The sequence below is a fragment of the Pithys albifrons genome, chromosome 8 (genome assembly GCF_047495875.1).
Source record: "Pithys albifrons albifrons isolate INPA30051 chromosome 8, PitAlb_v1, whole genome shotgun sequence".
In the NCBI taxonomy this organism is placed as follows: Eukaryota; Metazoa; Chordata; class Aves; order Passeriformes; family Thamnophilidae; genus Pithys; species Pithys albifrons.
This window is the reverse complement of record NC_092465.1, coordinates 34844498-34871233: the sequence shown is the minus strand read 5'-3', so window position 1 is coordinate 34871233 and position 26736 is coordinate 34844498. Positions and strand designations below refer to the sequence as shown.

The 26736-nt window shown below is 40.3% G+C and overlaps 1 protein-coding gene across 14 annotated transcripts in view; it reads right to left on the bottom strand.

Annotated features, from left to right (window-relative positions):
* The window catches only part of UNC80 (unc-80 homolog, NALCN channel complex subunit), a 126146-nt gene that overhangs the window by 67243 nt on the left and 32167 nt on the right, over positions 1–26736 (bottom strand). For 7 of the 14 annotated variants that reach the window (XM_071561728.1, XM_071561716.1, XM_071561721.1 and 4 more), the window contains exons 17-26: positions 25725–25891; positions 24491–24592; positions 23067–23281; positions 22427–22533; positions 21812–21971; positions 17552–17724; positions 12253–12465; positions 8043–8214; positions 5277–5410; positions 3049–3214 (exon numbers count right to left, since the gene is read on the bottom strand). In XM_071561728.1, the coding sequence (XP_071417829.1) occupies positions 3049–3214; positions 5277–5410; positions 8043–8214; positions 12253–12465; positions 17552–17724; positions 21812–21971; positions 22427–22533; positions 23067–23281; positions 24491–24592; positions 25725–25891 (1609 nt within the window). The remainder of the gene's footprint in view (positions 1–3048; positions 3215–5276; positions 5411–8042; positions 8215–12252; positions 12466–17551; positions 17725–21811; positions 21972–22426; positions 22534–23066; positions 23282–24490; positions 24593–25724; positions 25892–26736) is intronic. The other 7 variants (XM_071561729.1, XM_071561730.1, XM_071561724.1 and 4 more) reach the window with 5 other exon arrangements.

Genomic DNA, 26736 nt, shown 5'->3' with positions numbered 1-26736 from the left:
GGAAACAGGATCTACTCAGTGGATGTAAATTGCAGTTTCCTTTGCCAGCCCTTAGGGGTTGCTTAGTGCAGAATCACCTCTTGCTAGGCTAAGATGGCTGAATCCCAAGCATGAACAAGGCACCATGGACAAAACTACTTTCCCATGGACCTAGGTTCTTAAACCTCACTGAGCTCTGCAGTAGGATCCATCATTTATTCATACAGCACATGTGACTGCAGAAGGGTAGTCTGCTTCATGAGGTTAGCAAGACTTCTTTGAAGTAAGATTTTCATAAATCCATTTCTCTGCATGTTACTCTTCATCATTAGAATGCTTAAGAGGAAATGGAGCATGTAGATCCTTTTCTTCAGACAAATCAGCAGCTCTCAGGCATCAGCAACATCCACTGACACTGCATTTTTGATGAGCACAGACATGAAATGGTTCAATGTTCAAAGCACCAACCATTTGCCCTTTCATTCTCCTCTTAATTCAAAGGCAGTACATAGCAATATGTCAGTCCAAATGTTGCAACACTCAGCCATTTTACTGCAGATCTAATCAGACAAGGTCATGTGATCCATGACCTTTTGAGGTCTGGTTGGGAATGAACAGGATACAGCTCTTTAGATACCTTTTTTGGCTTCAAGAAAAACCAAACACACCTTTTCTTCTGAGAATGCCACTAATCCCTCTAGAACCGAATTTCGATTCCCATTCCAGTGACTAAGGTCCTGCCTGAAGACAGCTGGGTATGTTTTGAGAGCTAGTCCACAGTACTTGTGAATCAGCTGGGCTGTTTGGTCACTGTTGAGTGACCAGAGAATCTCCCTTCAAGTGACCTTGCTGAGTTCCTTAGCAATCACTACTGCTTGAATCATGTTCCAATCAGCCTCTAAAACGCCAAACCACTTCAGCACTTGTAAATGTATTTTGTGAAATCTGCAGAGTCCCATTTTGGCACCCAAAGAGAACATATGATCCTGTGAAAGCGAGTATCTACCTAGCTGTAGTGTCTGTATTTCAGACCTACCTGAAGCAGATTCTACACAGTAAACTCATAGTTTTTGGATAGCTGCTAAGCCATGCCTGGGAGCAGCAATGAGAGCAAAGTTTTTAACATTTCTTAAAAAAATGAAACTCATCAAAGAGGTTGAGATAAAGAAACCTGTCACTGCAGGGAAGAAAAATATAGTTACATTCACACAACAACATTTTCTTATCTAGGAAAGTGTAGATTATGAAAGATGACTCTGCATCTATTGCGTTTGGCCCAGGTGGATCCCCAGAAGAATATGCTGTGGCCAAAGAAAAGAACATAATTATCATAATTTTAAAATATAGCATTATCTTGCATTTATTTAGCTTCTAAAATATCAGAATTACATTTTTTCTAGAATATATTGGTATATTAGGATTCAGCCTTTCTACCAGAGTCAGTTTTCCATCTCTACAATGCAGTGAAGAGGCCGCTTTAGTAAAGGAAAACTATATGACAGATTAGGGAAATGGGAGAAATTAAAAAAAAAAAACAAAACTGCAGGAAAATGTAGTTTGAGAGAGGCAAGGATAAAGAAAGTTAATACTACCTTTGCAAAAATAGCTCAGTTGTGCATTATGCTTGCAGCACGGTCACATGTGCAGGAAAAGCTAAGTCAGCATTGCCTCTAAGAAAAGTAGAATAGTTAGAGGCTGGCTATCAGCATTCTCCAGCAGGACTGCATGAAAGCATTCTCCCACTCAGTTAATATGTTAGTGGATGGGACTGCTTCCTGAAAAGTTTAGAAGTGATTTCAAGTAATTGTTATAACAATTTTCAAAACAAACCTAACCCCATACCCAAGCTTTTCCTCATCTAAATAGGTACAGACATCTTATGCACTCATCTTACACTATTAGATAGACCATAAGGCTGTGTGCTTCTCTGCACTGCCAAAATGCCAAAGATACACAAAAAAAGGTTCAGCATCAATTTATCCAGCTAAACTTTCTTAGGTGGATACCTAGCTGTCTCCACAGAAGGAACTGTCCCATCTGACACACAATCTTGGAGAAGCATTGCTATTATTTTCTCCAGCAATTGTGGCAGGGTCACAGACAATACAAACTTTACCCAAAGCCCCTTGAAGTCGGTAAAAACTCCTCTGAATCATTAATGGACATTATAATTCCTAGAGGATAATCAGCCACAGACTCCAGTTTTTAAACAATCATCAAACATTTATCCTTTTCAAACAATCATCAAAATTATCATTCAACCACTTGCACCTTTAAATGGCTATTATGAGACAGAATGTAAACAGTTCTAGAAAATTTGTTAGAGGGAGAGTCATTTATGGGTAACTGTCTGACAGTTATTTGCTAATTGCAAATACGCGTGATGACTGTGTATTGTATTGCAACACTTGTACCATCAGATATTAGTGAGCTTTGCATGAGATGGCTCAAAAACGGAAATGATCTGCTATTCTCAGCAAACACAGTGAGCTCGAGGTTTGCTTGTACAGTATATAATATGTTGGTAACATCAATCTAATAGCCATCAAAAGCCACACAGGTGTATATTTTTCATGTGGTAGCAAAGAATTCAAGATATCAAGTGATCAACCACTAATTCTGCAAGATGCCATGACTTCCAAACCAGTACAAATTTCCACAGAAAGATACCAATCTCTCCTATCTGTGGTTTCCTCAAAATAAAAAACTAGTCAGAACAAAAAACCAAACACGAACACTTTTGATCTTTATTTTTAAAGTAAATGAGATAGTGATACTTATCTCACCATTCCACTGAGAGATGGTTTCAAACAAGGCATGCTCCTTTTTAGCAATCTTGCAATGTTCTCAATCAGTTTCAGTCATAGCACTGTTTTATAAGATTTGACATCTTTGCTTCTCACATTCATTATATTGGACCCTGAAGGCCAGAAGCATCTCAGAAATGATACAAAGCCACGTGACTCCACGGCTGCCTGCTTTTTTACACACTATACGCAAATGAAAACATAAAATCAAGCGCCACGTCACAAGCCCTGAGAATACAGAAGCCTTATTGTGCTGACAAACCTTTTTTCTCCTCGAAGCCAGCCTCAGATTTGAGAGTGTGGCTGCTGCTGTGTAGGGAATCCTTTGAATCTTCGTTTTCATCCAGAACCCCAGCAAAGCTGATCTTTCTTTCATACCTGTGCCGGTCCATCTCAGGATCCAGACGCAGCCTGCAGCTCTCCAGATCCTGTAGCAGAATGTAGACCACACAGGTGTGCTAGCAGTATGAGACCCCATGCTTTCCATTGCAGCCAGAGAAGCTTCAGGAAGAACTGCTTTAAATGAGAATTTATTTCTATCACACACTAATCCAGCTGCTCTTCAGGCTTGCAGCAGGTTGAGCCACACTGCCAGGATGGAAGAGTTAACACACATTGCTGGTTAACACTACTGACCGGACTGGCACCCTGGCTGCAGGCTCGGGAGGGGAAACACATAAATCACAGAATCACAGAATAGGTAGGATTGGAAGGGATCTCTGGAGATCATCCAGTCCAATTCCCCTGCCAAGGCAGGGTCACCTACAGCAGGTGGCAGAGGAATGTGCCCAGGCAGGATTTGAATGTCTCCAGCCATATGCAAAGTGAGCGTCACCATCTGTACAAGGCTTTGGCTGAAACTTCAGTCAGGACTGCCTCCCTCACTCAGCCCTCAGCCTAGCAAGTCTGCATGGTCTGTGAGTATTTAAATTGGTTCACCACACCGAGTTCAATGCTTCAAGGCTGCCAAGGCTGTGCTCCTATCTGTGGAACAGGTACACCTACAAACAGCAGTGGAAGTGAGATTTGTTCTACTGAAATTTCAGCTTTGCGGACCATAACATTATGTATCTGATTTTCTTGGAAAGGAAGCATCACTCCAAAAATACAGAGACTTAATATTTTAATCTGGAAGGTTGTTGGCTCTTTTCTTTCCCCCATGCAAAGTTAGAAGCAGCACTCGACAGCCATTTTCTCTAATGGGCTCTTGCATAACGTGATCTTAAGGTTTCTTCCACCTATGCATCACAGAAAAATTCCTCCTCCCTCTCTCCCATATATGAGTCTGAAAAGCTATTTATCAGTTGCATTTCTATCTGACATAAAAGCACAAATTTCTATTGACCTTCATCATCCAAAATATTCTTAATTCCAAGCCTAACTGCTTAAATAAGATTACTTCTAAACCCTGGTATTATACAGTCCTTTATTATGTTGCAAAAATATCAACAAAGTGTTTAAGGAGGACTTCTGCTGAATTTATGGCTTTTCAAGATTACCCTTCTTGCATACTTGGGAACTTCACTGTAGGTCATCCACAGCCTTTGAAATTAATTTCAGAGCCTAATCACAATGCCCAGCTAAACCAGCCCGTCAAGAACAGTTGTCATCATGAATATTTGTTCTGTCATTAACAAAACCCAGAATAGTAGAGTTAATCCTTCATATTCACTTGGAAATTTAAATTCACATTCTTTCTTTACAGTCTTTATCCTGATCTCCTATTTGGCTTAAAAGATGAAACCATGTCTGCCATTCAATTCTTGTCTCATTTCATGCTAACCACCTCTGAAGCTGATGGTCACCTTCACCTCAATTTGTCAAAAGATAACTGCATGCCTATATATTTGTGAAAACAACAGCCTAAAGGCAATGTTAAACCACAGTATTACACATGAGAAAATCCACACAAGAACGAACCATTGAAAATCAGGTTTCATGGGTTCTGGTATTCACAACATTAGTTGTCACCTAATCAGTCATTAGATTACTGTTTACACCATTATTTGCCTGTGCCTCTCTCAGCTCATGGAGGTTCATTTCTTTCCTTGCTTCTTTGTCTCCATTTCTTTCCTTCTTCCCCCAGTCCTTCAATTCTTTCATCTAACCCAAACAAAAATTCTGCAGCTTTTAAGCTCCAGCAAATTCTCTGTAAACAGTTCTGTTCCTTCCTCATAACTATCCTACCCAGATCTCTGACAACTGGCTCTCCTAATCAGGTGAACTGTCCCCTCTTGCAGTCCATCTCAGTTTCTCGGTCCCCTTGCTGCCTTCATCTCTATTTTGAAACTTGAACTTCCAGCACATGTTGTTCTTTCAGTCTTATCTTCTTAATCAACCACCTGATGTGCCCTGCCCATCTTCTATTCACTACACAACAGCTCCTTTCTCCCTGCAGAGATCCACTGAGTTTTTACCCCAGCGTATCTCTCCATAGAGCCCAGAGACTTCTGTGGGCATGGCCCTCTCCGATGTGCATGGTCCACTTACCATGAGAGGCTCAGTCCGTGGTCTGGGCATGTAGGGAAAAGTCTCTCGAAGGAAAGTAGTTACCTCCAGGAGTAGCTGACAGGCTGCCATTTTCAGTGCAAAAGGACAACAACATTTGGTAGGATTCACAGTGCCTAGAAAAGAATCAGTTCTATTGTGAGCAAGGAGTTTATACAAGATCTGGAACCAAGAGGTGATAGACATTGTCACACACGGCGGGCTATGCAAGCTTCACTCAAAAAGAGGACAACCCAGACTTCTGTCTATGCTTCTTTGCCTACACTAAAAGAAACACAGTGAAGCAAATATCAATCCATGTATTTACCAGCACATGCAATAGTAATAATATGTGATAGGATACTGTATTATATTAATTATATTAACTATAATATATTATATTATATCAATTATATATTACATTATATTATGTTATGTTATATTAATTATATTATATTATATTATATTATGTTATGTTATATTAATTATATTATATTATATTATATTATATTATATTAATTCTATTCTATTATTGAAGTAACGTATGGTTTACTATAGAATATATTATAGTATATTATGTTGAAGTACCTACAAAACTAACGTGAGCTTATGGCATTTTGTATAAATCTCATTTAAAGTTAATGCAGGTTAAGAAGTAAATGCCCTTCTTCTCCTTTTCAGCACCTTTTCAGAATTTAGCCAAAGCTTTTGCAGTTCTAAAAAAGAGCCACTTTCAAATACAGAGAATTTTCTGAAAATATATGGAGTTATGACTAGCCAGAAAAGATGTACTGTTCTTATTATTATTATTACCCTGATAACAGGAAAAGATAGTCTCCTTTGAAGTCAGCCTTCATTTGTTCAAGGAATCCATGTGCTAATTAGAGATAATTAAGAGGGAAAAAATCAAACTGCTTAAACAAATTATACATTCCTAACCTAAAACTAAGTTGGAAAGGGAAGAGGGATTATCAAAATACTTGAAGTTTTGTCTCAACTGAGTCTAAATAATCAGCTTCAAAAGCTTCAGACTTTGTAGCTCATCTAATGCCATTCAAAGCTTTGAAAGTATAAAGGATTCTTCAGTGCCTGATCAATTTAAAAAATACCATTTAGGCTATTGGTCAGCAAAAATAGTAAATAGAAAAATTAGTTGTGACAACAACTAGCTACACTCAGTTTTTTAGTAATGCCTGATATTACCAATTACATACACTTCAGAGAGATCTGTGGTTTTCTTACTTTCCCTATGTATGATCTAATTACTTTTAGCAAATAAAAAGACCAAACTAAAAAAAGTGAGAAGACACTGCAGGGATCAAATAACACCAGATTAATTCTGTGATGCTTGCCAAGTCTGTACACGTTACTGGTAATGAATTGTAGACTCTGTAAGGACTAAAATAATCTGAACTATCAAATGCAGACAAGACATACACTGTAAAGGAATATCCAGCTGCATATTTTATGCTGCTCAGTCTATTCCCTGCAGCATACAAGGAAGCTTTTGAAAAATCTCTGCCTTAGCAGGAATGCAGCACCGTTATTTTCAGATGCTGGATTTCAAGAGAGTCACTTCAGCTTTTAAATGGCTTTCTAGACCACAATTTGATCTCTGTTTGGTTGTTTCAGGGAACCCTTTCAAAGCAGCTCCACACCCACTTGAGTGCCTGAACAGGGACAAGAAAGCCTATTCTGTCACTCAGTCATGGGAAAGCAGCTCTTGATTTCTGATGCAGGTAAATTTTGTATGCATTCTCCTTCTGCTTTGTATATATCTCCTAAAGGGAAGATAATATATCCAGAACAGACACTCATGCTCCTGTAGCTGCTAGCACTGGCACACCACACAGTAGCACATGGGGAGGTGTTACTCAGGGACAAGACCTTCTCTTGAGCTCATTCCCAATAAATGCCATTTTACCGCTCCCACCTGCTCCTCTCCACTCCAAAGTTGCCTTTTATGCAGTGATAAGAACAAACCCAGAACTACAGGAAAAGCAACCAGAAAATAGATAAACAGTGTTGGCACACTACATCCAGTGGGGAACAACAGCACAAGTACACAGGAACCAGCACGTTACAGCACACTTCTATATACAAATGGTGAGAGGATATAATGTTTGTTACCACCTTCACCTACACCTACCACAGGATGAGTTTTGACACTTTATTTTGATTCACAGAGCTTGCTGTAACTTGCATGCCTATCTAGGCTTTCAGAATCAATGATCTGTCAAGGCCTCCCACCCTTATGCACACCTAGGCATAAATGTATATGGTTTAGTGATCTTGTTGCTATAAAGATTTTTAATGATCATTTTTGATATACCACTGAACTATAACTCTGTCTGAAAATCAGACAAATATACTGAAGTCAAGATTTAAAGGCACTGCCAATTCATGTCAGGTGGGGAGATGATTCTTCAACGTTCAGAAACAGAAAACCAGCTGGTCTTACTCAAATATTTTGGCAGAAATAAGTGAGATGAATGGAGCCCGAGCACTTTTGGCACTCAGGTGCGAGCAAGACTCAAGAAATAAGTTAGTACTCTGCTTATAACTGCAGTTTCTGTGTACCAGAATTGCAGCTCACTGCCTGGTTTCCCCCTCCCTTTTCCATGAAAATCTCTCAGTGTTCTCCTTTGTTATGTTGCACATCCAGGCACAGAAAGAACAGGGGAGGAAGCTGGGGTGAAGGTGAGGGATATACAGCTATTAGATGAAAAGAGTAAAACAATTAAGTGCTCCTAAAGCAGAGGTTCTTACAAGCAGGGGTTCTTGTAGTAAAGGGAGTCTCCTTACTGTCATCTAAAAAGTCTTCTTCCTCATCCTCCTTTCTCAGGCGCCTCTTGGTCTCCTCATCATAAATGAGGCCCAGTAGGTTGGCAGGGCTCTCGCTCTCGGCGTGGCACAGCTCGTTTAGGCGGACACCGATTGCCTGCAGACAGGGAGAGAGAGGCACAAGGAGGTGAGAATTTCAGCTCAGCATATTGGTGGTCAAGGTGTCTGCCCTGTGCAGGCTATGGAAATGGTCCAGCCAAAAATAATGTCCTGGCTTTATTTTTATTTTCTAAAGTGGAGAAAGGGATGACAGAAGACTAATTGCTTTCAAAAGCATAATTTAGTTGCTCCTTTTTTTTCAATCAAAATTTGCAAGCAGTGTCAAATTTCAGGATGAGAAATTTTTGCAGATTTAATTTAATAACACCCTCTTCCCTTCCTCCTCCCCTTCCCAAACTGGCACATGACAGGCAGAAGGAGATTAGGTCATTACTTTCTATTATTTCTTCCACTTTGCTTTCTTCCCTTGATGCACTGAAACACAGACAAAAGAATATAGCATAAAAGTTTAACTATGTTAGAATTACTTTTTAAATTTAGTGTGACTTTGCAAAAAATATAATTGTTTGTAAAAGAGACTTGCCCAAATTGCAAGCAGTGCAAAGAGAATTAAGCTTGCTTGAATATGGGCAGTTGAGATAACAGGGAATTAGGGGCTTGCTTGAATAAAGGCTGATAAGGGAAGTGCTTTCAGCACTTTCTCAGCACAGCCGAAGGGCAGAAACCTGGGCGGTGAGAGGTGGAGAGCCGTACTATTTGAAATGATATTATAACATCCTTATGGTAGAAAACAGAGAATAAACAACAGAATGTATAATCGATTGACGTAAACTCAGGGTGTTTGTAATAGGTAATATTCAAAGCTAACTGTATAAAAGTTGCTAAATTTTGTGTATCCAGTGGACAGGCACCCTGAGGCATGGGCCTCTGCGTGACCCCGGCCGTGGCCAGGCCATAATAAAATTGTGCTTTACTATCAGTATCTAGATTTCTTTAAATCAGTATGTATTCCAGAATTTCGCCAAGTCTTTCCAGTGAGAATGTACGTCTTCTGTTTAAGAAACTACCCTGTGACTCAGGAACCCAGTAACAGTCCCTATTTCCTCCATAAAACGGTTGAACGCCCACAGGAAAGCCTGCTTGCATCTTTAATGAGACACTCCCTGATACACTTCTCTAAAAGGATCTGATGAAAAAAGCTGCGAAGGCACATAGGCAGTGGTGTATAGGGGTGTTATAGTTTTAAAATCTTTCATGGAATTTTTTGTCCCTTGTGAACTCAGCAGTTTGGGGGTTGGGAGCCAGAACGAGGTGGCTCATTGGAGCTCAGGTTTCTCACTACCTGCCAGTGGTGTAAAGGGGTGTTATAGTTTTAAAATCTTTCATGGAATTTTTTGTCCCTTGTGAACTCAGCAGTTTGGGGGTTGGGAGCCAGAACGAGGTGGCTCGTTGGAGCTCAGGTTTCTCACTACCTGCCAGTGGTGTATAGGGGTGTTATAGTTTTAAAATCTTTCATGGAATTTTTTGTCCCTTGTGAACTCAGCAGTTTGGGGGTTGGGAGCCAGAACGAGGTGGCTTGTTGGAGCTCAGGTTTCTCACTACCTGCCAGAGCCAAGCTGGGGACAGTTATACTTTAGTAACTGTCTAAAGCCTAAACAAAACAGTAGCTAATAGCTCTGAATTCCAAAACGATGGCTGGAGAGAGGGTTTGGAGGAGGGGGAGGAGAGGTGTCAAAAAACTTGGTGGAGGAACTGTTCACCTTTCTCTTTCTCCCTGGCTCCGGCAGTGGTGAGAGAGGGTCCACTGCATTCTTTTGCCGGTACCAACATCGTGGAGGTAGGGTGAGTTATGGCGGACAGAAGAGGTCAAGACAGATTCAAGCAGCAGCAGTAAAACAAAGAACTTTGTTTTTAGTTACAGCATCATTTTTATCTACTCCTTGTCTACACTGTGTCATCACACAATTGGTTATTCAGTTCTGCTAAGCATAGATGGAAACATTTTATTGGCTACAAGGTCTGCCACATTCTTCAGGTGACTTCCTCTTTTTTAAGGGTGCACTTTAAACTGCTCGTTTTTCAAGGATATACTTTGAACTGTTCAAGATCAGTTTCTTTATCAATTACCTCAGTCATTCAAGGATCTACAGACCCGCTGTCAACCTCCACACCCACACACTTCTGGCCTGGGCTTGGGTGCCCAGCTGCCAGCTTGCTGGGCTTGCAGCACCTCCAGGAAAGGTCCCAGCTTGTCCCCCGACTCTGCAGGTCCTGGGTTGTTTCCCCTGAGCATGGCCCCACTGCCTAGATTTGCCCTGGCCTCATCAAGGGCAGGTGCCATCTCCAGAGTTACTTCTAGCTACCCACACCACCTAGAGAAAAGATGGCGAGAGAGTCCTTGTGCTGCCCATGGGGAGGATTCCAGCCCCTTTGTGGCCGTCGCTCCCACTGAGCTTTGGAATCGGTGCTTTCTCGGCTGCAGCTTCTGCCGCGGCGGAGCATGACAGCACCCCTGCTGTTTCCCACTATAACTGCGCCGAAGACCAAAACAATAGGACTTAGTTCTTTGCAAGTTTTGGTTAGGCTGTTGTTTGTTCTGTTCTGGGTTTATAAATATATATATATTAATAAAGAACTGTTATTTTCCTTTTCTACATTTTGTGTCTGAAGCCTCTTAATTTTGAAATAATAATAATAACTTGGAGGAAGGAATTTTCCTTCTTTCTACCCCGGAAAGAAGCAGACATTTTATCTTGTTAAACCTAGACAAGGGGCAATCCATATAAAGAACATAGACAGATAGATTTCCACTGAGCACTGTTACATTCTCCAGAAAGGAAGAATGTTTTCCTGCTAAGACACTTTGGATCTCTTAAGGATTGTCTTATATAAAACCTGAATCATGAGCATTAAACTGATTTCTGTCCATCAAGTCAGAGGTCTGTACTGTCATTCTGTCACAAATGGTGCCCCAATTGGGTTAAAGAAACAAAGAAAAGAAAATTAAAAAAAGAAAAAGCATACAGTTTTCTGTGGCAGAACTGCAGTCAAACTGGGTTGATCATTTGCACGCTTTGTCCTGTTCCAGGATCATCACCCATCATCGTGATGGAGGTGAGCAGCTACAGCATATCATGGGTCAATCAGTGTCAAAGGGACATAAATTATATGCAGAAATTTTACATCACATTTTAAAAGAACAGGGTCTGCTATTAAAACAGCCCATGAGGTCAAGTTGCTTGTATGGGTTAAAGATTCTTGTCCCTGGTTTCCTAAGCATGGTTTTTATGAGACTGTGTTATAAGCTAAGGTTGGAGAAGAGCTGACAACAAAAGCAGATTTAGCTTGGGATATTCCAACCGAAGGTTTAATTGTTTGGAAAGCTGTGTACTGCTTTAAGGGTTGTTAAACAAACAGACACCATTTCACAGTCGGCTGGTCCACTACCATACAAAGATGACTTCCCTGAGGGTAATAAAATACTTGATGAACCATTGACAGTGATGGATGAGCTTAACGAGTCTTTTGATCTGGACTTTGTCACCCCTGAAAAAGAAGCAGCTTTGTATCCCCTGGTGCAAGCATATACACTAGGTTTGATAGCAGCTATCAGAGATTCGTACATTATGACCCTGTCTGACTGGCCTGTATGGTAAGAGATCACAATCAAATAAATCTTAAAGGAGTGAAGCTCCAAAGAGTCAGTTTTTGAGAGGATGGGTAGATTTCCTCGACTGCTAACAGTTTTTATGGGTAAAGAGAAACTGAGTAAGTACATAAAAGAGAAATCCATTAATAAATATACAGCACCACATCAACCTTAAGCAGCTCAGGGCTTAAAAAGTTTAGAACCTAGAAAAAAGAGATTAGTACCACACCACCTGCTCTTACTCTTCCTTTACCATTCATATATGATAAGTACTGGAAAAAGGAGAGTGGGCCAAATGGATCCTCTGAGGGAACACATTCTAAAAAAGTCACTTACTTTAGGAGAAGAACTGGTCCTAGCAGGCTGTGAAGTGCAAGCTGGAAGGGAGGCTTGTGAGTCCCCATTTTACTGAGTTCTGTATAGGATCCAATTACCTATACAGTTTGGTATATTTTTAATGCAAGTAGATGAGAAACAAACACTTACATCTCCCCACTGGTAGAAGAGCTTAGCTGCATTCCACTGCAGCTTCTGGTTCCTTTTGTTTCCCACAACAGGTGAACGGCCACGGGATAAGCCTTTCTTAGTAATGTTCACATGGTGTCCCTTCATCCACTCAGGCCAGTTGCCACGATTGCAGCGGTGAACGAAGCGTGCACACTCGAGGAACAGGGCTGCTCGTGCCACTACAGGAGCTTCCTGAAATGTTTGCAGAAAATCACCTTAAATACAAATACATTGGAAAAAAGTTCCTGAACGTAAGAGGATTCTGTGCTTTAATCAATTGCTTTTCAAGCTTACCATGGAATCGCATGGCATGAGCAATCTCTCCATAAAAACCTGAGCTACTAAAAGCAAGGCTCATAAACACTGAAGAGTCTTGCTCAGTTCAACCACTAGGCAGGCAGAGACACATGATAAATACAACCTTGTAATCCTCTGTAATGCTTTCCTTCAGAAACCATCTAAATGCCAAATTAGAAGCAAGCATCTGGCACTGTTCCTGCAGGAACAAGTCAAATTGTATTTGCGCCTTTGCTAGTGAGGCTGCAAATACTGCAAGTGCACATGGCTGGCCACATGAATCCTAGAATTTGCCACAATAAGTTCTGCTTGTGAATCCTGAGCATGAAAGCACTAATGGAGGCTTGTTGAAACTTGAAAAGCACTATTTGGCACTTCTAACAAGCAGATTCGCAGGGGGAAATCTATTACTGGCACAAGGTAACAAAATTTCACTGGCTGAACTTCAGTGGCCTTAGTAAACATCGGATAATTTAGTACTGAAAGAATAACAGGCAGCTGAGTTTTGAAGGGAGTTTTCCAGAGGAAAATCTTCCTGTCCCTGGCTTGGAAGACCACTTTTCTTTAATGGAAGAAATTATATTGAGTGTTACTTAGTCTATATAAAATCACCCAGCAGGATCCATGTTAGACAAATAAAGAGTGCTTCTGAAACTCTCAAGTATGTTCAAAAATGGACACTGTAATTTGTTTCCTAAAGAGTAGCTTAAACTCTTCCCAGCAGTATACAACTGCAAAAATAACACACTTGCAAACATGGAAAATGACTAAAAAGCAAATGGTTCTTCCAATTTCCACCTAATTTCCCTCTCTCTTCCTGAAATTTTCACAACCAAAACCATCTGTGGCCAGCAGGTTGTAAAACTAGAAATGCAATAATGTCCAGTTTACGAGCTGGCTTTGAAAGGTTCCCTAACAGGGTTTTGACAGAGCACAAACATGTCTTCCATAAATTTAGATGTTTGCAACTTTAATGAGATAAATTAATCAGATCAGGATCTACTTATAAGGGAGTGTTCATCCTCTGTGGTCTATCAATAATATACAGGCCCTAAGACCATGGAAGATGGTGTGTGGAACATTATTGAATAATGCCTTCAATAGTGCTTTAATCAAAAGCTGAAAGCAAGAAATTTTGGACCAATGCTTCTAAAATCTGGGAGCTGATTTAAGAAACTATTGACATGACATCCTTTTGCAGCTTTTTGCTCAGATTTTTTACAAATGTTGGAAAAAATAGCAATCTTTAGCAATTCTGTTAAATAGGAACACTAAAGCTGTCTCATTGTTCTGATGAGGAAAGCAGGAATCTGAAGCCAGACACTGACAACCAGAAACAAAACTGATACCTAGCAGCTAGAAAAAAGATTACAAATTACTTGTTGCTCACATGCATTATGGAACACAGAATGTGTAAGGATTTTATTCTTTTTTATTCTCACGTAGTAAAACCTTAACCATGGAGAGATGCATGAACAGATGAAGCTGCAGCATTAGTCTCCTCCTGGTTTAGTTCACCAGTGGTAAAGGCACAATTTCTTAGCATATAGGAAATCTTGTAAAGGTGTGTGTTGTAAACATTATGAAAGCAGTCAATAACTATAATTAAAGGAGGATATATAGGATAGAGGGTAAAAGGGAGGAGCATGAGTTCCAAATTAAGAATCACTGAAAAGACCTCCTGCCTGAAGGTGGACTTTCTGAACATCATGGGGCACAACTTCCCTGTGATTGCTTACCTGAGGCTCTGAGAAACCTGAAGCAGCAGCAGCAGCAAGAGAAAGATGATGTGACAGAATGGACAGGGATGGATTCACACCACAGAGAAACACATCACAAATGGAGAGAAATGAATCAGGCAGGTGATGCATAGCTGAAAAGAACACAAGTTACCATGGTCACTGTCAAAACTTGACACAGCAGCAATACTCTCTCAAGCCTGCCCATGCCTGTGCAACTGTTCACAAGTTCATCTTTAATATTATGTCTACTATACTGCTTTTCTCTTTGAAACTTGCTCTTGTACGGTATAAATTGACCCAAATAAGAATCCACCATTTTCGTAACAAAATTTCAAATCCTCACATTGAAGCATTTCAACACATAATCTGATTGGTTCTAAACAGCAAACGACCTGGGTGGAAGGGACCAAATGGATCTGGAATTTTACAGCATTGCAATAATGTTCACATAAAGCTGCTTCTGCAGTTTTATGACTGCATCACATTTAGGTCCAGTTTTGTTTCCAAGAACAATGAATTTTATGAGACTAATCAACCAGTTGTAATTTTCTTCAGCCCTTCCTCAAACTCTGCATGGTATTTTGAGCAAAAATTTGTTTCCACTAGTCTTTTCAAGTAAAAAAATAAAGGCACAAAATAGCAACAAGCTACATTTAAGAGTAAATTAAGTACATTCAAGTACTGTCAAAAGGTGCTGACTCAATAGCTCTGCTTTGTCTTAAGTCTGGCAGGAAAAGTAGCTCAGCAGGTATAATGAAGACAGGTTATGAGTAAATTAGTAACCAGTACCTTGGAGAATTGCATCAAAAGTGTTAGTTCAAATCTGTCTGATTATATCTAAAAATGGTCAAGTGCAATCCATGACATAGCTCTTTGTTGCTGTTCCCAGTCATTTACTCTGGGGACCTGTTTATAGCAATCTCCAATCTCCTGATTTCCTTCCAGGTCATATGCTGTCCCGTGGACAAATATTTCTGCCATGGAAACAGGAACATGGGAACAACTGAGCCTGCCTAAGGCCCAGGATGACATGAAGTCAGGATACCAGCAAGTTATTCTTGCAGTTTAGACTTTGCTTCTGCTGTCCCAATACTTAGTAGGTCCTCTTAAACACAACCCTGCCAGAAAGGGGTAAAATTATGGCATTTCAACAGGGATAAAATATTTACATGTTAGAACAGACCAGTTTACACATTATTAGAGAAATGTAATGGTGACAGGTGTCACACATCATTAAACTGGTCAGAGGAAAGCCAGTGTCTTCTCACCTGAGTCATTTACACTAGTCTAATTCACTGTGGCAAATCTCTATAAACACTCAGACTGATCAAAGATCTTGTAGCTGGTATAGGAATGGAATTTTGAAAATATGCATAAAAAAGCATGCTTAAAAAGTTTATGAAAGAACTGAAACTCGACCTGTTCACCTTTCATTTTTTAAAGATTGCCTTAGCAGCTATGCTGGATATAATGACTTAAGAAGCTTTTCATTTTCACCAAACATGATTCAAACTATTACTTCAAAAGCCTTAAAACAGAAATTAAAAAATGAGAATATTTTCTGTTGGGTGTACTTTACTGTCATAAAATGTGGGAATTTTCCCTAACAGCATACATTGCCATTACATACAGTGAGGTGACAGGCTGTCATCTGTTAAAAACTGCACTGAATGTGACTTCTGAATGTCTATATATTTCCAATACTTTGTAGACAAAATTTCAGCTGAAGAGGTACTTGGAGTCTGCTAAATCTGTAAGACATTTACAGCCAATAGGGACAGAATTGCTCAACACCTCTTTTATCATCTGATAAATTAGCACACAGAGTAGCACATCCCCAGAAGGGTTTTGGTGACATAGTTTTTAGGAATGAGCTCCTTCCTCCCCGTGCATCTTATATTTTCCTTTTCTATTTTAGCATTCACAACAGGGTGACGGCCTGGCAGCCTTGCAGAATGAAACTGGGTGAAGAACACCCAGCAGGTGAAACTATCCCCCCAAACTCCCTGCAACTCTGACTGGTAAGAACCACTTCTGAATGTGAGAGCATGAGACAGGCTTTTCATCAGCCACTGCTTTCATGGCTTCCAACCAAAGAGACAACAATCTCAAACATAGGAACTAACAGCAAAGCAACTTGGGACCAACATTAATGAGATGTGCTTGAATCTGCATCCTAAAGACGCAAAGTTAAGAAGAAGGTACAAAACACTGGTGCACAGAGTATAACTGCAACTATGGAGCAGGAAAAGCAGCATGGCTCAGAGCACAGCAGTAGCAGGAAGGGAGAGCCCAAGAGCCTGGCATCTCCAGCAGTAAGCAAAAAACCTGAATATGAGCACAAATATCGCAACAGTCAAAGAGGTAAGAGGTGGGGAGTGAGAAGACAAAAAGATAGAGAGCTGGTAGATGCTCTGAGAGCAGTGACTTTCAATCTTTTTTCAGCTTGCAGACATCCAAACACTAATGGAAGGAAGTAGAAGAGCAGCATGCAGAGAAGTTGCTGATAATTGGCTGGCTTTTCATAGCTGTATTTGTCACAGTCTTGTGCTTGTCACATAAGCACCTTGCAGTCACAGAACCTCATTGGCCAATGGACCCAGGCTGAAGGCCACTGCTTTAGAAATGTAAGGGACTGTTAAAAACCCAGAAACTGCAAGGAAATGAAGGATGGCGATACAGAAGAGACGTTCTTTATCAGGAAGAAGGGACTGAATGGTGCCACTTCTGTGATTTGGACCTGTAAATTAGCAGTATCTGTATAAATGCATAAAAGCATGCACACTGGGACATTTACATTTTTTTCCCACTGACTGGCCTCTGGGGCCTAATAGTTCAGTGTTGCCTAACATATTTATAACTCTTTCAGAACTCCTGAGTGAAATTCCTGTGCCTCTCCAAGCAGTTATCTAGTCTTCAATCCTCATTCTGTAGATTGAGACTAGCAGCAGAAACAGAATGGCTGCGAGCAAAGAAAGTTTGAAGTCAACAATAAAAGCTTTGCACTAGCAATAATCTAGTTATGGGGAGCCATATACTAAAATAAGATCCATTTTGTCTGCCAACTCCTCCAGTCACAGATGCTAAAGCTCCAGCAAATACAAGCACCATCACCTGGCATGGCTGTGATGCTTTACCTGCTTTCTGTGTGGGCACGAAGAGCATTAGTGACTGATAGCGGACGACCCCGTGTGCACATGCTCTCTCAGCAGGTAACAGTAGACCAATGAATGACTTACAAGATCTAGGGCTGCTGCCAAAATGGAGGCATCAGGAATAGTGCCTGGTTCACAGCAGTTCAGGAGAAACTGAAAGCGCTTCATGCCTTGGCGGATTGCTCCCAGGTTCACAACGTTCTTGGATTTTCCTCCTTCTTGGTTGGAGGTCAAGTGATCATCAAAGCTATGGCAACCTAAGGAGGCAGAGAGTACAGAGGGGATGCAGGGAGGGGTATGGAGAAGGGAACACAGTCTCTTACCAATAAAAAATAGTCAGACAAAAATCCTGTTGAGTATAGTCCTAGTTTAAATCCCTTTCTCACCTTTATGTGCTTCTTGAAGATAACAGGGGCATTTTTAGAATATTTATTACTTCCATGAAACAGACATACAGCAAGTCAGATTCTGGTATTGGTCATACTGTATTAGTCATACTGTATTGGTCATATACTGGTCCACAGAAAAATTCCACCATCCTCAGTGTGGAAGCCCAGGATCTACTTCAACATCGGTAAATCAGGATGTGGCCATTCCTTCTCACCTCTTTAACACAGATCAGCTCGCTTACTCTCTGTTTTTCCTGTATAATGTCTTACCTTACTTTTCTGTTGCCTCTAAATTTACCTTAAAGTGGAACATGCATAAACCTGATCCCTCATGTATCAGTTTAGTAATATATCATCTACTAGGACAGAAAAATCAGTAGTAAATTTTGGAAATGTTCTATGTGATAACCAAGTATTGTCCTTGGTTTTTAGCCATACATCTTCTGCAGTTACCAGAACCCCAAAGAGAGACTGGACTCAAATCCTAGGTGTCACCATCATCATTCCAGCCTCTCTCACTTGAAGTGTCTTGCACTTTTTGGGATGGAGAGCTCTCTACTGAGAGTTCCTTTGAAAAATGAAACTGGCATCCCACTCCAGGACTTCTTTCAATCACAATTTTAAACTCCATGTAAAGAGTTCACAAGATAAATGAACTAATCCAAATAAACACTTCTAATGCAGAAGATCATTATGCAATTGGTACCCAGAGTTGAAAGAATGGTAGAAAGGCACAGATGAGAAATCAGGAAAGTAGTTTCAAACTGGCTGGTCAAAACAACAATATTTAGCTTCTGGGCTTTTTTGTCTTTATCTGTAATACTCTCCCTGTTTACATATGTAAGTCTGAGGGATAAAGCACTGAAAAAGAGAACATTGAATGGAGGATTTAAACATGGATCTGAGAGACAAGAGTCAAAACACCAGCTCTACAGGACTTTGTGACTTCTTCTTCAGGAAAGAAGAATGGCTGCAATTCAAAGTCCCTTTGAGATTGCATTTTCCAGAATTACGTGAAAAGCACTTAAGTACCACAAAGAAAAGTCACAACAGAAAATGACAATTTAGATCTTCATTTTTTCCCTGAAGGCAGAAGTATATCAAATTTCAAGAGATTTTTTTATAAATTCTGTGGCTTTTCTCTCTTCAGTGAAGCTTGTACATAGTTTTCCAGTAAACAAAATATTCCATGTTGGAAAATATTCCATTGAAATGGAACAAATAAACCAAGTAGAAAGAACAGTCAAAATCACCCTTTTCTTTCAACTCCTCTGGTTTCCTTATAGCCCATAGCATGTTACCTGAGCCTTCCTGCTATGACTATTGTAACACTAACTCATTTGAAGTACAAATGTTTCCTATCCAGGGCTCTGTTAAGGCTGTGCCTGTATAAGACAAACCCTAGAAACTTGTCTAAGGCATCTCCCTAATATGTCCCTAACCCCCACTATAAAGATATAGGAGAGGCTTTGTCCATCTGAGCTTTACTATCATTAAAGCCCTTTGCAGTCCCAGTCTTGCATCTTGTTGAAGCTCTGCAAGAGAATCCTGTAGAGGCAACTGATGATCGTCCCTTGCTATGCCCATCTTAGAGAAGCCTTTCTGTGAGCCTCACTGACTTAATGTTCCAGTGACTCAGACCTGCAAAAGACCTCACCCAGAGAGTAGAGATGATTTCTTAACATAGAAGGACACTGGATATACGCAAGCTCTGCCCCCGCAAGGGTGTTGCTTGAACATCCTGACAACTTCTGTGATCACTCACAACAGCTTCAGTAAATGTGTAAAGGAACGTCAAGGGTCTCATGTAAATATACTGTAACTCACTTCGGTATATACCCTTTGTTCTTAGTATAGGTAAAAAGATCATTAAAATAAACATTTTTATGTGTGAATGTGTATGCATTTATGTGTAATATATGTACACATATGCACACATAGACATACACATGTGTATGCTTACATACATATCCAACACAGAATTCCCAGTGGTCCAGATGATTTATCACAATGAAGGTTACAATTCATAAATGATGTGACAAATTATTCTATGTTTTATTGTTATTTTTTACTGTAATGTATTTTACCTCTCTCCATTTTATTTTAAATTTGGTTGACTATGTTCAAAAACCCAAAAACACAAGAGGAAACACCACATGAAAAAAACATGAGCAAAGTAATGGCACAGCACCATGAATGACAAGGATGGGAAGGCAGAAAGAGGTTCCAATTTAATGCTTTAGGATCAGACTTTAAGGGATTTAACATCCACCATCAACAGGCATTTATTCTCTTCTCCATAAGCACAGAAAACCTGTTGATCTGTATGGAAAACACAGAAGCACTGAAATTTGAGGGCACTCCATAATGTTGCTGTTCTACTGGGTTATAAACTGTCCTACCCTGAAAAGACCTCATATCAATATCACTGTGCATATGCAAGCATGGACATACACAGGCATGTACAACTACTCTAATACTGCTAATGGTATGTGGCTTTCATTGCACTTGTGGACACAGTGATACAACTTTAACTGTCACACTTTGCCTTACAAACTCTAAATATCCTCACATTAACAAGATGAAAAAAAAATCCTACAAGAAAATGTGAAGGAGATCTCACGGGAGCACAGCAGAAACAGCTGTGGCAGCCTGTAAAAATCTCACTGCCCCTCAGCTGTTTGTTCCCAGTGAGAACTAGGAGGAAATCTGGTGGAGGGTTTTCACACCTACTTCAGCATGAAGTAGTGGATGAAGAAAACAATTCCTTTCCTTGCTGGGGAATGCTATCAAACTACAGGAAGGTGCTGGACTGATGCATTCTCCTAAAGAAACAATACTGTTCAGCTAGGAGTTAGTTGACAACCACCACCATTCTGCACTGGCAGATGGTGTCCAGTTTACAGTGGAAAGATATGCTTATGCTTTGCTGGTACCACTTGCCTGAACAGTGACTTACACACGTTACTCTGCAGGTCTGGGACAGATGATGGTGAAAGACACACAATGCCATGTCAAAGTGTAATGTCAGAAAAAAACCACCAAACATAATGACAGAGAATGTAACATTCTGTAAAGTTACTGAGTTAATGGTGAAAAAGAAAATCTACTCCTTATCGTGTGTTTTTGGGAGTTGAGTTGGGTTGGATTGTCTTGAAGAAAATTTAACAGAACAGAACATACAAGGTTGTCTCCCTGAAAACAAGGATGTGCTCTGAGCTGAGGACATGAGCATGTGACTGACTGCATGATATTTTATAACAGAATATGTCATGACCTTGCATTATTCACAGAGGCATTTTTCAAATGTTGCCTATTTTTGAAAATACATTGCAATTAAATATACTTTTGTGGAAAGGAGAAGTGTTACCATTATGTTGTGTGCAAAGAAAGAGGGACAGTATCCCTAACATATGGTATGCAGACACTAGACATGCAAACACAGAAGAAAAGAGATAATTATAACAAGGTTTGTGCAGGGTTTTCCATTTCTGTCCTGGTCTTTGCTAAAACTATCAATTAGTCACAAATTGGAATAAAACAAAACAAAACAAAAAAACCTGATGGAACACCCATTGTTGTATTAGGCAATGGAAGATTGACACACCTAATTTTGAACTAAATAAGTGCTTTGAAGCAAGCATGAATTTTTCAAGTATATTGATCAAATTCAATTTGATTTAAAAAGCCCAAATGTTGTATTGCATAATTTATTTGGATAGTCTTGATTTTTAAAAAAAAATTACTAGAGTTTTTCTAAATCAAAATAAAAGTAAGAAGGAAGGGAAGGGAAAGAAAACAGTTACAAAGACTAAAAAGTTGTATAAGGCTAGAATGGATACAAAAACTATGGAGAAAGCAGGAAAAAAGGGAAAGGGGTAAAATACAGAAAGAAAGGTATTTTAAAAAAAATATTAAAAAAATAAAAAAGGAGATGAGAACCCTGATTTCTAACCATCTTTTTCTTCTGTGTGATGAAGCTTGGATGGGTGTCTTCGGCAGGTGCGCCATTTACCAAGACGCTTGAAGAAATTCTCCTCTTCATCTCGCCCATTGTCCAAGCCTCCTCCTGGTCCCCCTCCTTCCGACAGTTTCACTGCGCTGGTGAACTTCACCTGTGCACAGACAGAGGGGTTGGTCAGGCCATGCCAGACCATGAGCTCCTGGTTTCCTTGGTTAGACAAAAGCACATACAGAAGGGCTGTAGCGATGACCACAGTAACACCAGTGGGTCTCCACAGATTTACATTGATCTGTCACAAGAGGCTGTAAAAGCACAAGGAAGGAAGGAGATATGTGACCAACAATTAAACCTTAAGTGTGTTCACAGCGCCTGCATTTCCCTCTCAGTGAACCAAGGCAGACAGACCAGTACAGTGTAGACTTAACCTAGTCTTCACCATAAGCTGAAAAAGTCAGTCTCAGATTCCCATAGCTTTACTCTAGAGACTTCTGTGATAATGTCTTATTGGCTGTAATGTCCATGTTGAATAGAATGTTTCCTTGGACAGCTAAAACCAGCCAGATCCTGCCCTTCCAAGATCTCTGCAATCCAGCCTGACACATTTACCTTGGAACTCTGCCTGATGAAAGAGAGGCGGTCAACAGAGCTGATATCTAGGAGATCTTCCACTCCGTCAGCCAGGCCAGAGAGGGAGGAGCGCTTCAACCAGTTCCCTGTTGCAGATTAAGCCACTCAGGACAAATCTAAAAATGCTTCCAAATAAAATCTATTTATTAGCAATTGAAGCATATTTCTTGACTGTGGCCATGCTAGGGCATCAGAAAATGGGAGGAAAGGGGAAGGCAACCTTTTCATGTTTCATGTATAAACTACCATGCAAAGCCAGGTCTTGGGACTTGTAAAGGATATATTCTCTGTCTACCACATGCTATTTTGAATATTTCTCTTCTACAGAGAACAACAATTCCTGTGAGATCAAGGTACTAGCCTACTACTTTGCAGGGACAGATTCAGTAATCTATTTTGACACAGATATCCTTTGTTATATTTGGCAAATTTCTTACATTTCCTTTTCCTTCAGTTCCCCCCTGTAAAACTGAGAGAGCAGTATTTCCCAGCTTCTCTTGGGAGAATACACAATATACTTGGATAATAAGGAAGTCTGTTGCAATATTTCTTAAGACAGATATATCTAACCGTGTTCCTCTGCACACGCAATATGTATATAGAAGAGAAAGAGACATACATTTACCTATAGGGAGTTTGAGTTTCTTTCGAAGAGAGATTCGCCGGGAACGGGAGCGGGACCGCCTGTCTGTGGTTGTTCCAGAGTGAGCTGTGGTGCACTCAGACGTGTCCTGCTCAGACTGACTACTGGTATCACTCGCTGCACTTTGTGATTTGAACATCTTTCGCCAGAAGTCCTTGCGTCCCAGATTGGCCCCCTGGATTTGCTCATCACTGGAAGATAAGAGATGCATCTCAGTGAAGTTTGAATGCTCAGGGGAATGAGATCTCCCTCCTGAAGGCCCCTCCTAACTCTTTATTCCTCGAGGTTTTCATTTTGAATTCCAAAAATATTCTTCTCAGTGGGACATAATCAAGTTTGACAACATGCTTAGTATTGTTCAACGCACAATATAACCGTCTACCTTGAGGAGCCGTCCACTGAACAGGTCATTCCAGTTTTTAGTTTCTCCACATGAAAAGTGAATCCTCTTCAGGTCAAAACGACCCACATTGATAAGATCACACTGGTACTTTCTACAAGCATTTGTACCAGAGATATTTAGGACATCATGACAGCCTGAGTGAACCTGTTGGAATCACAGCTGTCATGAAGTATTGGAACGGAGACAAGTATACTTTACTGTACTCTTGAGACCTCCCAGGCTATGGCAGGGCTCAGAGTGGAACAGCTCGCTCCAAATCTGCAAAGCAGTCAAGGGCTTTGTGTTATCCTTGCTGTCTCAGCAACACTGAGACTTTCAAGGTTCAGTTAAGGCAGGAGAATACATGATGTAGAGCTTTGGGCCCTTGTGCAAGCAATGTCTTTGTGTGGTGCATCTCAAAACACTTTAACAAGACAAGTATTCAGAGGCATGGAGAAGTTAAATGACTTGTGGCGGTTTATAGAATTTTCTAAAATTCTTAAGAGTATTGTTTGAATTTACTTCAATATTAAATGGCAGAATTCTCTGGACATAAGAGATTTCAGTTGTGCAATGCCTAACAGGAGATTGATTGCACCTGTGCTGATAAGAGAACTGCATCAATTTTTGGAGACTACATGCCCAAGGCAGCTCAGGAATGGGCTGGCTCTCACTAAAGCATTAATGATCCTCAGCAACAACTTTAAAGTTGAAAATTAATAGAATCATCCCCCAGAAGTATAAACAAAGCATGGATAACAGCTGTGGCTACATCTCTGTGGAAATAACATTCTATTCATAGCTATGGTAGTTTGCATTTTAAAATCTCTGGCATTTCCCCATCAAAATCAGGGTGGGTCCAGTTGGCAGCATTGAAAAAAGGCATCATTTGGACGTTTGCAGCAGCTCCTGTAGAGATGCTCAACCATTAGTTGTACCATCTTTGCTGTCTTGCCCATTTGTGCTAACCCCAGAAGAAAGCTGCTGGCAATAATACATTGGACAATCTGTTACTTACTGTTCTGGAGTTTGCATAGGGCGGCTTGAGATATAACTCCGACATTCTTCAGGGGCAGCTGAGGCCTGGCCCTTGTCAATGATGACACTTCCCACCTCAGATCTATAAAGACAAGATAAATCATCAGCCAGAGTCAATGGATGACCCATCTCATGGTCATTATTAGAAAGCTGCATGACATGGAAACCAGTGCTGCTGAGAAGCAAAGCAGCTTTAGAAAGGCTCTCTCTGTTTAGGAACTTATTGTCTCTTTCTCTCTCTATTTTTCCTGGAAAAGGCATCAACTCTTAGAAGCAAAGCCAAAGTTTTCAGGAGCTTTTAACTTTCTTAATCCTTCGCCCCAACATTTTAAGATGACAAGCCTCAAAGCATCAGAGAAAATTTCTTTTTGATAAAGAAGCCTGTCAGAATTAGATTTCTTCTGGGACTTGTTTTGTATATGAGGTTTACCTGTCAGATCAACAGCACAAAGGTTGTGATGCACATTTAAAACTATATCCACCCCGTGTTTTGGAACTGACACTGTGCTTCTTTGTAGGGATCGAAATTTGGCTTGCAGCAGTGAGAAGCCTGGCAAGCTTAGGCAGTAAGCCATGGTCAAATCCCATCACTAAGGACAACAAGGCCTGTTGATGTTCTACCATGCTGATTTAGCTGTCTCCAGCTCCAAGATAGAGTTAGATTTTAAGATGAATATTATCAATTTATGCTGAAACCCTTTGTTTTCTTCCCCCCATGTAAATCCCTGTTTTAGAAAATACTAACTAACTGTGCAACCTAGCCAAAACTTGTATAATTCCTTAGTTAATATGTTACAATAATCCATCCTCCTTATTAACATATCCTAACCCCAAGTCCTTTAAATTGTGTGTCGCGTGTTCAATAAAAATTCCAGTTTTTACCCCCAGACTGGGAATGGTAGCTTTTTAGACTCTCACAGTTCTTAGTTCTCTTAATCTTTCCTTCTCCCAGTGTTTTCATTTCACTGTTCCCTTAGGTCTCTTTCATGAGAGTGTCAATGGTTTTTGCTGCAAATCTATGACTGTCTCAGTTTGTTGAATTTTAAAGGAGGCTGCTGCCACAGCACAAGTCTGTACATCAAGAACTGACATAGGCCATCAAGATAAAACACACAAGCCCTTAGACTTCCTACACTTGTGTCAGTTCAGGTTGTCATACAGCCATATGCAAGCCATTTATTTACCTTATCCCTCATACCCTCATAGACACCCACCTTTTGCTTCCAGAAGGTTTTGGCTCTTGCTCTGTTTCCTCAGGTTTTTTTCCTGGTATTAACTTTTCAGCACTGTCCAAGAGTGCACTGAGTGCCACTCTCCGAAACACATTCCCATGAGCCTCCTTGATAAACTGGACCAGCTGTCGGATATCGCAGTACAAGCCCTTAGCAGGAAGACACCATGAAAAAGAAAGAATTCAGTGTGAAAAAGCAGTGAGAATCCATACTTTCTGAGGTATTTCAGTAGGCCATTACTTCCTCTCGCTGTTGTGTGATATACTGTCCAGGTACAGGGTTTGTGGGTTTTGGCTGGAAACTCATTCAGTGTACTCAGAAGAAGCAGAGAATGAGGAGCATTGTTAGTCTTATGGAACATGCTCTGCAATGGGATACAGCAGATGGAAAGGTATCAGAAGGTAAAACAGCTGAGAGATAGGACACCTGCAAAGATGACTTAAAACCTGTTTTATCCCATGCATCTGAACCATAAGCTTAAAGGTATGAAAAATCTATGGTGTATGTGAGTGGAAGTAGAGTGCAAAAAATTGCATGTTTTGTTTCAAAACCAATGGGTGTCTTGGGATTTTTCTTCCTTATTTTATAGCTTCACATCACAGAAAGAGAGAGGAATGACTCAGTCATTCCCCAACCTACTCCTACATACAAGACCCTTTTTAGTTCTAAACGTTCATACACATCTGTGATGCACATCTCACCTCTATATCTAAGGGCAAGGAGATGGAGGGAACAGTTTTATGGGACCTGATTTTTGCTCTGTGAGCTTTCCTGAAAGACCTTGGATTATTCTGAAAATTCCCAATAAGGAACTGCACAGCCAGCTTGCAACGAAACCAAACCAAAAAAAGAAACAAAGAACTATGCCAGAAGGGCATCACATTTACATAATATTGCAACTGTGAGTGCATAGATTGCTACACTTAAGTCTACTAAGTGTACTAAATGTACTAAGTCTTCGCTGTGAAGTCTCACTGGTGATATACAAGTGAAA